Genomic DNA, 14,239 nt, shown 5'->3' with positions numbered 1-14,239 from the left:
CCCCCCTCTTCCTGAGCTTAGCTGTGCTGGCTTGCAAAGATCCTCACAGCTAGGTCTGTTGACTGTGTAGTGACATTCCTTCATAGAAGGAGGGCTGGGGAGGGTCTTCAGCGAAGGCTTCACCCCTCCCAACAAGTTGTATGTGATTCTCCATAATTGCCTGTGGCCTCAAGTTGGAAGAGGGAAGAGTCACCGTCCACGTTGGGAGCAGACCTTCCAGGACAGCTGCTTTAAGGCCACCCACACTTCCACCTGGAACCCCTCACCTGTGCTCTGTAAATTAGCCTAATAAACTCATTGGTTCCCCCAGAGAAGCTTGGTGGAATTTGGTTTGTATTTGGGACCTTAGGAGGACGGGTAGACATTGTTTATATCTCCCCTAGAGAAGGAATTTTAGCAACACAACTGTAATTCTAGTACTTGGGAGATAGAGGCAGGCGGATCAGAAGATCAACAGCATATTAATTAAATAGGACGATGTCCGGGTTTAGGGTTACCATGGATTTGATGAAACACCATGACCAAAAGCAACTTGAATAGGAAAAGGTTTATTTGGCTTAAATTTCCACATCACTGTTCATCATGGAAGGAAGTCAGGACAGGAACTCAAACAGGGCAGGAACCTGGAGGCAGGAACCTGGTGGTGGCAGGCGCTGATGCAGAGGCCATGGAGGGTGCTGCTAACTAGCTTGCTCCACGTTGCTTGCCAGAAACCAAACCCACCAGCTTAGGGGTGGTCCCACCCATAACAGACTGGGTCCTCTCATATCAATCTCTAATTAAGAAATACCCTGCAGGCTTTTACCTACAGCCTGGTCTTATGGAGGCATTTTCTCAATCGAGGCTACTCCCCCCTCCCCAATGACTGTAGCTTGCTTGTGTCAAATTGACATAAAACTAGCCAGTACAGGTAATAAGTTCAATTCTACATGGAAAGTACCCCAGGAATACCAGCTGACATTCACAAAAGGCGAAGCCTCCACCCATGACTATCGGATTCCACAGCTTGCGTTCTTTCCCTTGAATGAATCACAAAATCACATTGAGGAGTGGCTTGGCTATGGAGGAGCAAGGCCTGGAGCTGAAGGTAGGAATAGGGCCAGTGGGGTCCCTGACACTCAGAGGCTATGGCTTTGAGGGTCTTTGTTGTTCACAGTCATCTTTGCCAAGAAGCACACACCAATGCTTTGTGTGAGCTCACAGATATATTCATGTTTGGAGGTCACATGATAAAAGGTGAGGTTACATGCATTGCTAAGACTCGATCTTTCCTCAGAAAAACGAGTTCTCAGAACTGTTCTAGGCATCTGAGTCCCATGTCAGAGAATTCTGACCTGGAAGGCGCTGAGAGCCAGGTCTGGGGAATCTTAGACACTGTGGCCAAGGCCCAAACCTCCTCTGGAAATGGGAATGCAAGTATCTCTCCTAGCTGGCTTTAGGTTGCTAATGAAGAAGAGGTGTGTTGATGACCTCATAGGGACTGCAGACTAGGATCGTCTCCAAGCCATCTGAAGCAGACACACTCTTTGATTCCACCAATGCATAAATCTTAAAATGTGATCAAATGGAAGTTGCAAAAGCTCACTCTGCACTAGCAAACCAGAGCTGTCACCTTGAACTTCCCTCAGCTGCCCCCACTCCTCTAGATTACAATACCCACAGGTGGATGGGGAGGACACTGAGCCCCATAAATACACACAGGCAACATCCATATATTTCAAATGTTTGTCCTTGGCAAGAGCTGCAGCTGTCCCTTAATGTAGCTAAATGAAGTAGAGGAAAATCAGAAAAATGCAAATGAGCTTCTTATTTTAGGCAAATCAATCTCAGCAATGCTCATATCTGATCAAGCTTATCTTTAGGACGATCATTAGGATAATGGATTAATGTGAACGTTTATTTTTACCCTGCCTGCTCTCACTCCTTAAAACTGTTCAGAGCTGAACCTGACTTTGCCTGACACCCCAAAAAGAAAGAGACCCTTTACAAGTCATTTAAAGGACAATATCCCAACCATTAGTTGGAGACAATGCCAGACACCATAGGGTCCATCCAGCTCACCACGAGGTCACCCAGCGCCACCCCACCCTGACTTCTCATCAAATCCCTAAGCCAACTGCTGCCACCCTTAGACTTCAGAGGTTTTTCTGAAGAAGGCCCATAAAGAGATGAAGAAGATGAATAAGAGTATAAGGGCCTTTTTGTGTGTTTATTTGTTGAGAGGAGGCCTCAATATGCAGAGCAAGCTAGCCTCGAACTTACTATCAGCCCAGGTTGCCATCCACTGTACAGAGTTGTGGTACCATCTGAATGAGAATCGTGTGCATAAAAAGCACTTCATGAAATAGCTGACTGGGGATATGTGGCAAAAACGACAGCTACCAAGCACTTAATGTGTACCCAGTACCGTCTGTTTGAGACAAGGTCTCTTGTAGCCCAGGCTGGCCCCAAATTCATCCTCCAAAGGATATGGATCCTGTGCTATCATGACCAGCTTTATATGGTGCTGGCAATGGCACCCAGGACTCATTGCACGCTAGGAATGTGGATGTGTACATGCAAGTGGAAGCACACACATACACAACTGAATTACACTCCCAGCCACCAGCACTGACCTGTATGTGCAAATATTTATTTTAATACCAGCAACAATCTTATAAGGCAGGTATTATTAGCTCTGCCAAAAAAAAAAAAAAATTAGAAGTGTTCTGGTAGGAAAGGAGCCCTGGCACCTCATTCTGAGGCTCTCTCTGCTTGGTATTGAGGGGATAGCTTGAGAAACCCCCTGGAGCCCCACAGAGATGAAAGTCATAGTTGACTCATCGCAAGCATCAGGCCACTTTCTGTCAAAGCCATAATGAAACCTGGACACCGATAAGCTGGGAAAATTGGTGTTTATGTATGAATCTAAGATTATGTGTCTGTGACGTAAACAAAAGCCCAAATTCTTAGAAACAGCTTAACCAGGGCCTGGGAGAAGCTTAGTATCCTGGTTTTATTTCTGTTGCTCTGATAAAATACCCTGATGAAGAAAGCAATTTAGGGGAGAAAGGGTTCATTCCGATTATAATTCCAGATTATGGTCCATCATTCCGGAAAAGTCAAGTCAGTGGGGACTTGAGGTGCTAGCCACATCCACAGGCAGGAGAAAAGAGAGAAGAAATGTATGCGTGTCTGCTATCCAGCTCACCTTCTCCACTCATGTGTATAGTCCAGGAGTCAAGTCTAGGGAATGGCGCCACTCAAGGTGGCCTGGGTCTTCCCACATCAACTAATGCAGTCAGCACCCCATACACACAGCCCAACATGATCTACAGAATCTTCCACTGAGACTCTCTTCCCAGGTGATTCTAGATGGGTCAGCTGCACAAATTAAACTAATCACAGTCGTTTGAATGCTTGCCTTACAAAGGACTGTGGCAGAGTGTGTCTGTAACTCCAGTGCTGGGAGCAGGAACAAGAGGGTCTCTGGGGCTCATTGGCTAGTCAGCTTAATTGAACTGATGAATTCCAGGTTCAGTGAGCAATTCTGTCTCAAAAAAAGAAAAAAAAAAAAAGATGGATATCAACCTCTGGCCTTCATTTACATGCATACACCCATACCTATACATACATACAATACACACACACACACACACACACACACACACACACACACACACACACAGACTATAATCATTAATGCTGATCTCAAGAAAGGATGTAATATTCATTAGACCATGGGTGACCTCTTTACTGTTTTTTATAGATTATTTTATTTTTTTTATATGTACAAGTGCTTGCATGTATGTTTGTGCACCATGTGTATGTCTAACGCCCATGGAGTCCAGAAGGCATCAAATTCCCTGGAACTGCAATTACAGAAGGTTGTAAATCACCATCTAGGTGCTGGGAATCAAACCCAGATCATCTGGAAGAGCAGCCAGTGCTCTTAAGCCGAGCCTCGTCTTCAGTACCACAGTTTTCTTATTTACATGTAAGATAAACAATACCTCCCTTGTGGAATGTCTGCGGTTAGACCACAGAACAAATGTGCAAGGTTAGGTAAGGTCTGGAGTAGGTAGCTAATAAGAAAGTACCTGTAGCCGGGCGGTGGTGGCGCACGCCTTTAATCCCAGCACTCGGGAGGCAGAGGCAGGCGGATCTCTGTGAGTTCGAGGCCAGCCTGGTCTACCAAGTGAGTTCCAGGAAAGGCGCAAAGCTACACAGAGAAACCCTGTCTCGGAAAAAAAAAAAGAAAGAAAGTACCTGTGTTCTTGAGATCTCCACACTCTTGCTCGCAACTTTACCAAAAAACTGGGAGACAGAAATGGGGAAAGAAAAGGATTTGTTTACAGTTTTGGCCAGACTAGGGAGAGAGAAATTCTTAGCTTCTCCAAGCCCTACGGGTAGCAGAGTTTATAGAAAGTTTGAAACAAAAGCCAGGAAACGTGCATATGTGAATTTAGCTCTGAGATAAGTTATTGGAACTCTGGGACTAATCTTCTCCTTGGAGATGTTCCTCCTTTGGCTCCAGGGCTCCAGGCTGTTCTCCACATAGCCTGGAATTTTCTGGAGAATTTCTAATTCTTTAGGACCCTTGTTACTACTTTTTTCCTCAATTAACTGAACCTTAACATCCAAAATAATGGGTTTCATTATGACATTTTTATATACTATTTATCATCTTGTTTAGCAGTGTTACATTTCTAAGAGATAAAAGACACATGTTATATTTGGTTGACCTTATGTGTGCCAAGTTGGGAAGGCACAGCCAATGTATGGACATGCTTTCCTAGACATGTCCCAGAAAAGCCAGAAACTCCCTACCTCTTCCTGAGTTCAAAGAGATATGCTTGACAGTAATCCTTGTCCTCCTTTTAGAGATGAGGGATCTAAGGGACTTAATCAGTAACTGAGGAGCTTGTTCAAGGATTCAAGGCTAGGCCAGCTAAGGTCATGCATGCCTATAATCCCAGTCCACCGAAGGACGAAGCAGGAGGAGTTCAAGGGCCAACTCCACAGTAAGACCATCTCAGAAGAAAAGGCTGGGGCCTGGAGAGACAGCTCAGCCGTGAAGAATGCTTACAGCTCTTCCAGAGGTCCTGGGTTTGATTCCCAGCACCCACATCAGGCAGCTGACAACTGTGTGTAACTCTTGCTCCAGGAGCTCTGATGCCTCTGGCCTCTGCTGGCACCCACACTCACATGCACATACCCATGTATAGACACACAAACCTACACATGATTTAAACTAGTACATATAACCATTTAAAAAAAGGAAGAAAGAAAAGAAAAAGGGTTCAGCTGGAGGTGGTGGCTCATGCCTGGGACCCCAGCACTTAGAAGGCAGAAGCAAGAAGATAAGGAATTCAAGGCCAGCATGAACTACACAAGATTTGTCTAAAAAAGAAAGAAAGAAGCTGGAAGATGGCAGCCCACGCCTTTAATTCCAGCTCTCAAGAAGCTGGGACAGGCAGATCTTTGAGTTTGGAGCCAGCCCAGTCTTCAGAGCGAGTTCTAAGACACAGGACAGCCGGGCTACAGAGTGAAACAGGGTATGTAGCCTGAGACCTGCTATGTAGACCGGGTTGGCCTTAAACACACAGATTTTTGAGACAGGGTATGTAGCTCTGGCCGTCCAGGAACTCTCTGTGTAGACCAGGCTGGTCTTGAACTCACAGAACTCTGTTTGTCTTTGAAGGACAGTGTCTAGGAGACATTTTAGGATGGAAGAGGGTCCTAAGGAGCGGAACTTTGGAGAGTGCTCCTCCATCCTGGCAACACCCTGACAAGCAGGGCTGTATGTTACTGTCAGCTTGATGACAGAAGTTGGCCTGAGCCAAGGAGAGAAAGGCCCTGGCTCCGGGAGCAAGGACCAGGAGCAAGGACCAGAGAGCGGAAGAGCACCCAGCACAGGCCTGGTACACAGTGGACTTTGAATATGAAGGGTTAAATAACCTCTGTCCCCAAGGAAATCTGGGAGGCCATCACCTGCCCGTGCCACATTTCAATTTGTCTCACACACTGGGGCTTCACTTCATTACCCATGGAAATTCAGCTTCATTGATATGAAGAGGCTAATTACTACATGAGACATAATTACAAGACAGGAAATGGATTTACAGCTGCTTTCAGAGGGAGGGGAGCGGCAGCAGACACTGGCTGCTTTGCCCTCCTGCCTAAAGGGCTAAATGCAGCCCCCAGCACCCGGGAAGGACATTCTCACCTCCCCAGACAATGGGCTCCTACATTAGTCAAGGTACTACAGAGCTCTGGAAACAGTCCAGTTTTCCCTCCAAACTTATTCCACCACTGCTGATGTGTTCCAAGAGGATCCTTTGACATAATAACAACAACAATAAAAAAAACATACTGAAGGGGCGGGGCATTTAGCTCATGGTAAAGTGCTGGGTTCTATCTTCAGCACTAAGAACAACATAGAGATTTCTGCAGCATGTGGTAGTCTCAGCACTTGTCAGGCAGAGGCAGGCAGATCTCTGTGTGTTTAAGGCCAACCGGATCTACATAGCAGGTTCCTGCCTGAGCTACACAGTGAGACCCTGTCTCAAAAAAACCTAACAAAAAATCTCTAAGAATGCAGTCTTATGGGGGATGGTAATAGTGTGCTAAGAGTGGTCAAATAGAGGGATGTATAGAAATTATGGGTTGCTAGGACCTGCTCTTCTTGGGGGTTAGATGAACCCTAAGAAATCCTTATCTGCTACATTGTCTAATACATATAGCTCTTTTGAGAGTCCCTTATGGCTTAGATTTTTTCCCACTTTAAAATAACGTCTTAGCTGGGTGGTGGTGGAGCTCACCTTTAATCCCAGCACTCAGGAGGCAGAGGCAGGCGGATCTCTGTGAGTTCGAGGCCAGCCTGGTCTACAGAGCGAGATCCAGGACAGGCACCAAAACTACACAGAGAAACCCTGTCTCGAAAAACCACAAAAAAAAAAAAAAAAAAAAAAATAGCCAGGCGGTGGTGGTACATGCCTTTAATCCCAGCACTTGGGAGGCAGAGGCAGGCGAATCTCTGTGAGTTCGAGGCCAGCCTGGGCTACAGAGTGAGTTCCAGGACAGGCTCCAAAGCTACACAGAGAAACCCTGTCTTGAAAAACCAAAAAAAAAAAAAAAAAAAAAGGAAAAAGTCTCAGTGTGGTAGTGTACACCTGAAATCCCAGCACCCAAGAAGAGGCTAGGGTAAGAGGATCGAAAGCACAAGGCCAGCCTAGACTAAGTGTAGAATCTTGCCTCAAAAACAAATCAAAGCCAAACTTAGGGAGAACACTTGTGTTCATTTTTTTTCCACAAGCACTCCATGAGGAGGGGACAGCCAACCATCCCAACTTGCACCTAAGGAACTCAGACCTAGAGGGTCACAGAGGCCAATGCTAGGGCAAGGGTCGGTCCTCATCCTATCCAGATCCTGGATTCTCAAGAACAGTGAGGAAAAGCCCCTAAATTAGAAATGGTATCTTCTCGATTGTCTTAAAAAATAGCACGTCCTCGGCTCCAGCAAGCTTCTCCTTAGATCGCATCTTGAATCTAGGGGAAAGCCGGGCAGGGTGGGTGTGGCGGCGGGGCGGGGCGGGGGGCGTGCCGTCAAACGACCACGCCCCCTCCGCGAGGACCCCCGGAGCCGGCCTCGGCGCGCCGGAGCGCTTCTCCTTCCGGGGCGGCCTGCTGGGCCTCATGGAGGCTGCTCGGCCAGACAGCGGCGAAAGAGGGGCGGCGGCGGCGCGAGCGGAGGAGAGGCCGGCGCCCGAGGCGAGGGTGCACTTCCGAGTGACCCGGTTTATCATGGAGGCAGGCGTCAAGCTAGGCATGCAGTCCATCCCCATCGCCACCGCGTGCACCATTTACCATAAGTTCTTCTGCGAGATCAACCTGGACGCTTATGACCTCTACCTGGTCGCCATGTCTTCCATTTACTTGGCCGGCAAAGTGGAGGAGCAACACTTGCGTACACGTGACATCATCAACGTGTCACACAGGTACTTTAACCCGGGCAGCGAGCCGTTGGAGCTGGATTCCCGGTTCTGGGAGCTGCGAGACAGCATTGTGCAATGTGAGCTGCTTATGCTGCGGGTTTTGCGCTTCCAGGTCTCTTTCCAGCACCCACACAAGTACCTGCTGCACTACTTGATTTCCCTCAAGAACTGGCTGAATCGTTACAGCTGGCAGCGAACCCCCATCTCTGTGACAGCCTGGGCCCTGCTACGAGATAGTTACCATGGAGGGCTGTGCCTCCGCTTCCAGGCTCAGCACCTCGCCGTGGCCGTGCTCTACCTGGCCCTGCAGGTCTATGGAGTCGAGGTGCCTGCAGAGGGTGAGGCGGAGAAGCCTTGGTGGCAAGTGTTCAGTGACGACCTTACCAAGCCAATCATTGACAATATTGTGTCTGATCTCATTCAGATTTATACAATGGATACAGAGCTCCCTTAAGGCCCTGGCCGAGGCCCGACCAAAGACCAGGGTTATTGGCAGCCCGGGTATGGTGCCAAGTTGCTGTGGTGGCAGGTCTCAGCTGTCATTTTGTTCCCAGCAGCCCTTGTCCAAATAATGTCAAGAGCCTCCATGTGGGCAGGACACATTCAGCTTCCTAGACGTGGCAGTGTTATCAGCCTTTACCCTTTGAGAAGATGCTGCGTTTGAGGCACGGACCATTGCAATTGAGGAGTGAGGTCACCAACTGGAAAGTTAAAGAATAGATGGGACTGCACCCTTAGGAGTCTTTAAAAACCGGATTTGGAGAAGTATGGATGTATAATATGGAATCTTATTTTGTTTAATAAAAATTATGCAAATAAAATATGGGAAAAGTTTAATGCACAAAAGTCTGCCATGTGGTATTAGTTACAATAGGGGAGATATTGGAAACTAAATGGTCAGTATTGGGGAAATGGTTGATGAGGTGTGGCATATCCATAATACGGAGTATTATTCAACCACTAAAACTTATAAGGGTTTATGACAGTGTGGGTAAAGGTTCATATTAGGCAGCATAAAAGATAGCAGAATTAGCCGGGCAGTGGTGGCACACGCCTTTAATCCCAGCACTTGGGAGGCAGAGGCAAGTGGATCTCTGTGAGTTCTAGGCCAGCCTGGTCTACAAAGTGAGTTCCAGGAAAGGCACAAAACTGCACAGAGAAACCCTGTCTCAAAAAACCAAAAAAAAAGATAGCAGAATTAAAAAACATGGATGCACTATAATATCTACAGAAAAGAAATACACCAAGACAGGCAAATAAACTATTAGTTGGGAGAGTTTTAAATGCATAGTGATGACTAAGAATTTCTGTCTTTTGTTACATCTCTTCATTGTTTGCCTTCTCAACAGTTTTCCCTGGGCCCTGCCCATGATTATGGACCTTTATGGTGAGGTCTTGCTTATCTTTCTTCACAGATGCCTATTTAAAAGAACCACCATCATAATTTATTATCCCCATAAGTTTCCACACCATGGACTTCCCTGAAACATAAGACAATTGTGTTAGTGCCACCTCTTTGTCCTGGCTGATGACATCAGGAACAGAGTAATTGACTTCTTGAAGACCAAGGGGGAAAAGCTGAGCATGGCGAAGACTGGAGGATCTTGAGTTCTAGGACAACCTAAGCTGCAGAGTGACACCTTATCAAAAAACTTAACAAACAGGTCGGGTGGGTGGTGGTGCACACCTTTAATCCTAGCACTCCAGAGGCAGAGGCAGGCCGATCTCTGTGAGTTCGAGGCCAGCCTGGTTTAAAGAGTGAGTTCCAGGACAGCCAGGGCTACACAGAGAAACTCTGTCTTAAAATAACTAAAAACAAAACAAAACAAAAACTTAATAAAAGCAAGGAAAGGAGGTATTAGGAGCAGGGGCCCATTAGTCTCTGGAATAGCTATTCACTTACCCCTTCATGCTCACAACAAACTTTTCTCCACATCCTTAGCATGTGTCAGGCCCAACTCTGGTCTCCAGAACTATATGAATACAACCCCAGCAAAAGCTTAGTCACTCTAGATTAAGAAAATAGGAGGTTAGGGATGTAGCTCAATTAGTAGAAGGCTTGACAAGCATGTACAAGATCCCGGGTTTGATTCCCAGCACTGCAAAACCAGATATGGTGGCACGTGCATGTCTGTAATCCCAGCAATCAGTGGGGGGTGGGAAGAATTCCAGTGTCAGATCAATGGCATCCTGGACTAGAAGACTGTCTTAGGAAGAAAAGAAAGAAAGAAAAAGGGAGGAAGCTGAGGTCAAAACTCATAATTGAGGCAATATTATGGGCTAGAAAACGATCTAGAAATCAAGTCATCCAGCACTTTGAAATGAAAGAGAGGGAGAGCAGGAGAATATGAATTGTCTTTGTTGGCCTGGGATGGCAGCCTCTGTAATAATGATCCTTCAGCAGTGTCTGGAGCCCGTGGTGGAATGATAGGGACAGTAACATGAAGGGCTTGTCTTTCAGGTTTGTTCCCAGGGGCTCACAAGTCTCCCCAACACCTGGCCCATCAGGCTGGCGAGCTTGCTTTGTGTACAAACAGCATGCAGCTCCTATATTGGTACTCCCTGACCCACCCTCCAGGGCCTTCCGTCCTGAGTAAACGTGGGTTCTACCCCTACCCCACCACTTACAAGATGATCTACAAGTTACTCTCTTTTCCTTGACAGACAGGGGCTTGGAGGAGGAAATGGGATAGTGACAGAAATGTGTTTCTATCCTATGGCCCGGCTCCTCTCACCCTAGGAAAGACAGCCTTACTTTTTTATTTTTGGGTTTCTCTGAGTAGCCCTGGGTGTCCTGGAACTCACTCTGTAGACCAGGCTGGCCTTGAACACAGAGATCCGCCTGTGTCTGCCTTCCGGGTGCAAGGATTAAAGGTGTGTGCCACCTCCAACTGGCCGAGAGCCTTATTTCTGAAGGCTGCAGTGAAAGCCTGTGACTTGCTGGGTTGATCTCAGTCGTGATCTCCTGTCTGAGGTGTCTGGTAGACCTCACCATCCACTTCCTTACCACGGGAAGGCAAACATCTATTGTGTTAATCTTCTCCATTCTCTTCAATGTTTTCGCACTGTCAAGTTCTTTGTGATTGTTTTGCCATTCTACTAGGTCAACCACATGCCTTCTTGTCTCTCCATCTCCCTGCCAAAGAATAGAAAGAAAGCACTTGTCTGGGGACAGGTGGTGTTTGCCTGTAATCCCAGAACTTGGGGCAGAAGCAGGAGGATCTAGAAATTGAAACAACTTAGGCTATATAACTAAATGTGTGTGTGTGTGTGTGTGTGTGTGTGTGTGTGTGTGTGTGTGTGTGTGTGCGCGCGCGCGCGCACGTGCTCTGTAACTACAATCCTTCTAGTGACACTCCTGGGTGACTTTCAGTGGCCCTGGAGATAGGCTAGGGGTCCTCAAATCTTGGTTACATCTTCATGAATTTTCTGTAAATGGCTAGTGTCCACCATATGTAAGATTCTAAAGAATTAGGCACTCTCAAAAATGAAGCGTCCTTCTCCTTATCTTCACAAAGTCAAGGCAAGGATGAAATAAAATAAGCGTGTGTACATGCAAGGGTGCATGTGTGTACACACCTGTGTTCATACATGAGTACTTAGGCCAGTACCTAACAATCACTCTATAAATTATCATCCCACCCACCCCATCTACTTCCCGAGCAATAAATGAGCTGGGTGACAGAAGAAGAAAAAGTGAGGACCTACAGATCTTCACCTTTGTCAGAAATAAAGCTGAGCTAAAAAGAGGGAAGATGGGGAAACTGAGGAACAGTGAGTAAAAGAGGAAAAAGAGGAGTTCAAAATTTCTCTGTTCAAAACAACGACCTTTACTGGTTCTCACCCCCTGGGCTGAACACTGCACTCCAGCATCCTTTCTCAGAGAACTTAATGAGGTCTAGACACATTAAAAACCTAATTATGTCACATAAGGGTCACAGTCTTGGCCAGTCTGTGAATCTAACAGGGAGGCCCGCTAACTTTTACTGCCCACATAACAAAGGCATGGGTCCCCCACCTGACCTCACTGTCTCTTCAGTAGGTGTCCCCCATATTTGAAGCAATGCTCATGGTAATGTCTTAAGTGCCTAGGAAACAACCACCACACAACATTGCTTGTGTTCTTGGCATCAGTTCCAGGGACCCTCTCCAGCCCTGAAAGCATCTGAGGGAAATTTTGGGGTGCCCCTTTGGAGATGCATGGTGACCTGCCAAGCCCTGGCTTCCAGGACTCTGAATCTCTCTACCACCCAGAGCCTAGGACACAAACTCGGTGTCCCTTTTTTGTCTCCCGGGGCCCAAAGAAGCATTGTTCAAACCCAGAGACCCTAGAGTCATTGACGTGATCTTCAGGCTTCAGGCTTCCTCTTCCTGGCTCACCTCCCAGGCAACCTCTCCTCCAGTGTGTTGGTGACCATCGTGCCATGAAGAGCTCACCTCCAACCGTAACACCCCGACACCCTCAGTTCGGTACAGTGATTGTGCACCTCACTCCGGACAGGCAGTTATGGATGGTTATGAGCCATTATGTGGGTGCTGGGAATCAAACATGGGTCCCTTGCAAGAGTAACAAACACTCTTAACCACTGAGCCATCTCCTCAGCTCCAAACAACAAGTGCTCTCTTTTTTTTTTAAGGCGGCGGGGGTGGGGTGGGGGTGGGGGGGGGGTGGGGGTGGGTTCTCTGTGTAACCCTGGCTGTCCTGGAACTCACTCTGCAGACCAGGCTGGCCTAAGACTCAGAGATCTGCCTGCTCCTGCCTCCTGAGTGATATACACCACCACACCCAGCTTTTAAAATCTCTCTACTTACCTGTGACCAATTATGCCTATCCTTTATGATCATGGATTTTCTATGATTTCTACAAAACTTCCATATCATTTCTGAAGTGTCACTTTTCATCTGATATCATCTGGTTTTCCAACTCTTTAGACGGATAGATTCTCCTCAGTGTGAAGCTGCTGACATCGATGAGGTGTGAATCCACCCTCCTGGGTTTTGCTCCTGTGCAAATGCTCTGGAGAACCATGAGTCATGACTTCTAGATGAGAACACTGGTCTATTTTCGTTCACTGACTTCTTGGAATAAGTCGTCTGTAAGAATGTCTTTGTGTCAAACAAGGCTTGAGCTATACAGTCTCACCTTAGCAGCTCATATATCAAAATGGAATGAGGCATCTCTGAAGGCTTACTTCCTGTCCAGGAGGCAATGGGGCTTTTGCAGACAAATTCTCTGTGCTTCCAATTCCATTTGGAGGTGGCCTTTGGAACACTCATTGGTCTTTTACCTTGAAGAGAGGCCCACCACATTGGTCCACAGCCCTGCTTTGGAGGACTTTGCTGGCCTCTTCCACTCACCCAGATCTCAGCACAAGCGTCTAGGCAGACTCTCAACTTGGCCCTCTTCCAGGAATAATGACAAAATCAATCTTCCATGTGCATTCCATAAAAAGCGTCACCTACATTATCGCCCGCATCTTACAAATAACCCTATCAAAGGCACTGTGACTACAAAGTGGATATTATCCAGAAAGTCAAACATGTTGTTCAAGATCACAGGTCCCTGGATTCTAAGAGCAGCCTCCTGTCTTAGGGCGGCTGCCCTGATTCCATCTCGATTCTCACCCTGTCCCTTGTAACCTGCTGGGAGCTCTAGTCTCGGCAAAGGGGGGTCCACAGGCTTTAACGCTTTCAGCCCAGGCGTGTCCCTGAGAACTTGCTCAGGCCAGCTGGCCTTGTGTGACAGAGAGTCTTTATTGTCCAGCCCTGTGTTCCTCCATTGTCACTCTCTGAGTGATGAGGTCATCACAGAGGTACTTCCTGCTCCTCCGGGCATCCTCCTCCAACTCCATATGGCCTCGATGGCCCCCAGCTTCCCAGTTCTCACCATCACCGGGCTGACTAGGTCCTTGGAGCAGGCCAAAGGAAGCAAAGGGAGCTAAAAACCCACACCACAAAGACGCTGTACTAGCTATTTCTGTATCAGAAATTATCCCGAAGTGTGGCTGTTTAAACTGAAAAGGGGGCGGGATGAGGTGGCTCATTTGGAAAAAGAGTGTGCTGTGCTTGATCCTTGATACTCAGATAAAGGTGGAAGGAGAGAAGTGACTTCCAAAAGTTGTCCTCTGATTGCCACATATGAGCTTGTGGTGTGTGAGTGGGAGAGTGCGCGCACGCACGCGCACACACACACACACACACACTAACAGTACTAATAATACAAATAATAATACTAAATAAATATCTTCATCAATGAACTTGAG

General features: G+C 47.1%; 1 protein-coding gene across 1 annotated transcript; it reads left to right on the top strand.

Annotated features, from left to right (window-relative positions):
* The first annotated feature begins 7,614 nt into the window (after positions 1-7,614).
* On the top strand, positions 7,615-8,822 carry LOC102909790 (cyclin-Q). Its single transcript, XM_015996256.3, has one exon. The coding sequence runs from the start codon at positions 7,678-7,680 to the stop codon at positions 8,428-8,430; it is 753 nt and encodes a 250-aa protein (XP_015851742.1). The 5' UTR covers positions 7,615-7,677; the 3' UTR covers positions 8,431-8,822.
* Positions 8,823-14,239: the final 5,417 nt, after the last annotated feature.

The sequence above is a fragment of the Peromyscus maniculatus genome, chromosome 8 (genome assembly GCF_049852395.1).
Source record: "Peromyscus maniculatus bairdii isolate BWxNUB_F1_BW_parent chromosome 8, HU_Pman_BW_mat_3.1, whole genome shotgun sequence".
NCBI lineage: Eukaryota > Metazoa > Chordata > Mammalia > Rodentia > Cricetidae > Peromyscus > Peromyscus maniculatus.
The sequence above is the reverse complement of the archived record's forward strand: the minus strand, read 5'-3'. Positions and strand labels throughout refer to the sequence as shown.

Bases quoted from the DNA above. Each gene is read 5' to 3' on its own strand.
- LOC102909790 (XM_015996256.3), top strand. From the start codon at position 7,678: ATGGAGGCTGCTCGGCCAGACAGCGGCGAAAGAGGGGCGGCGGCGGCG.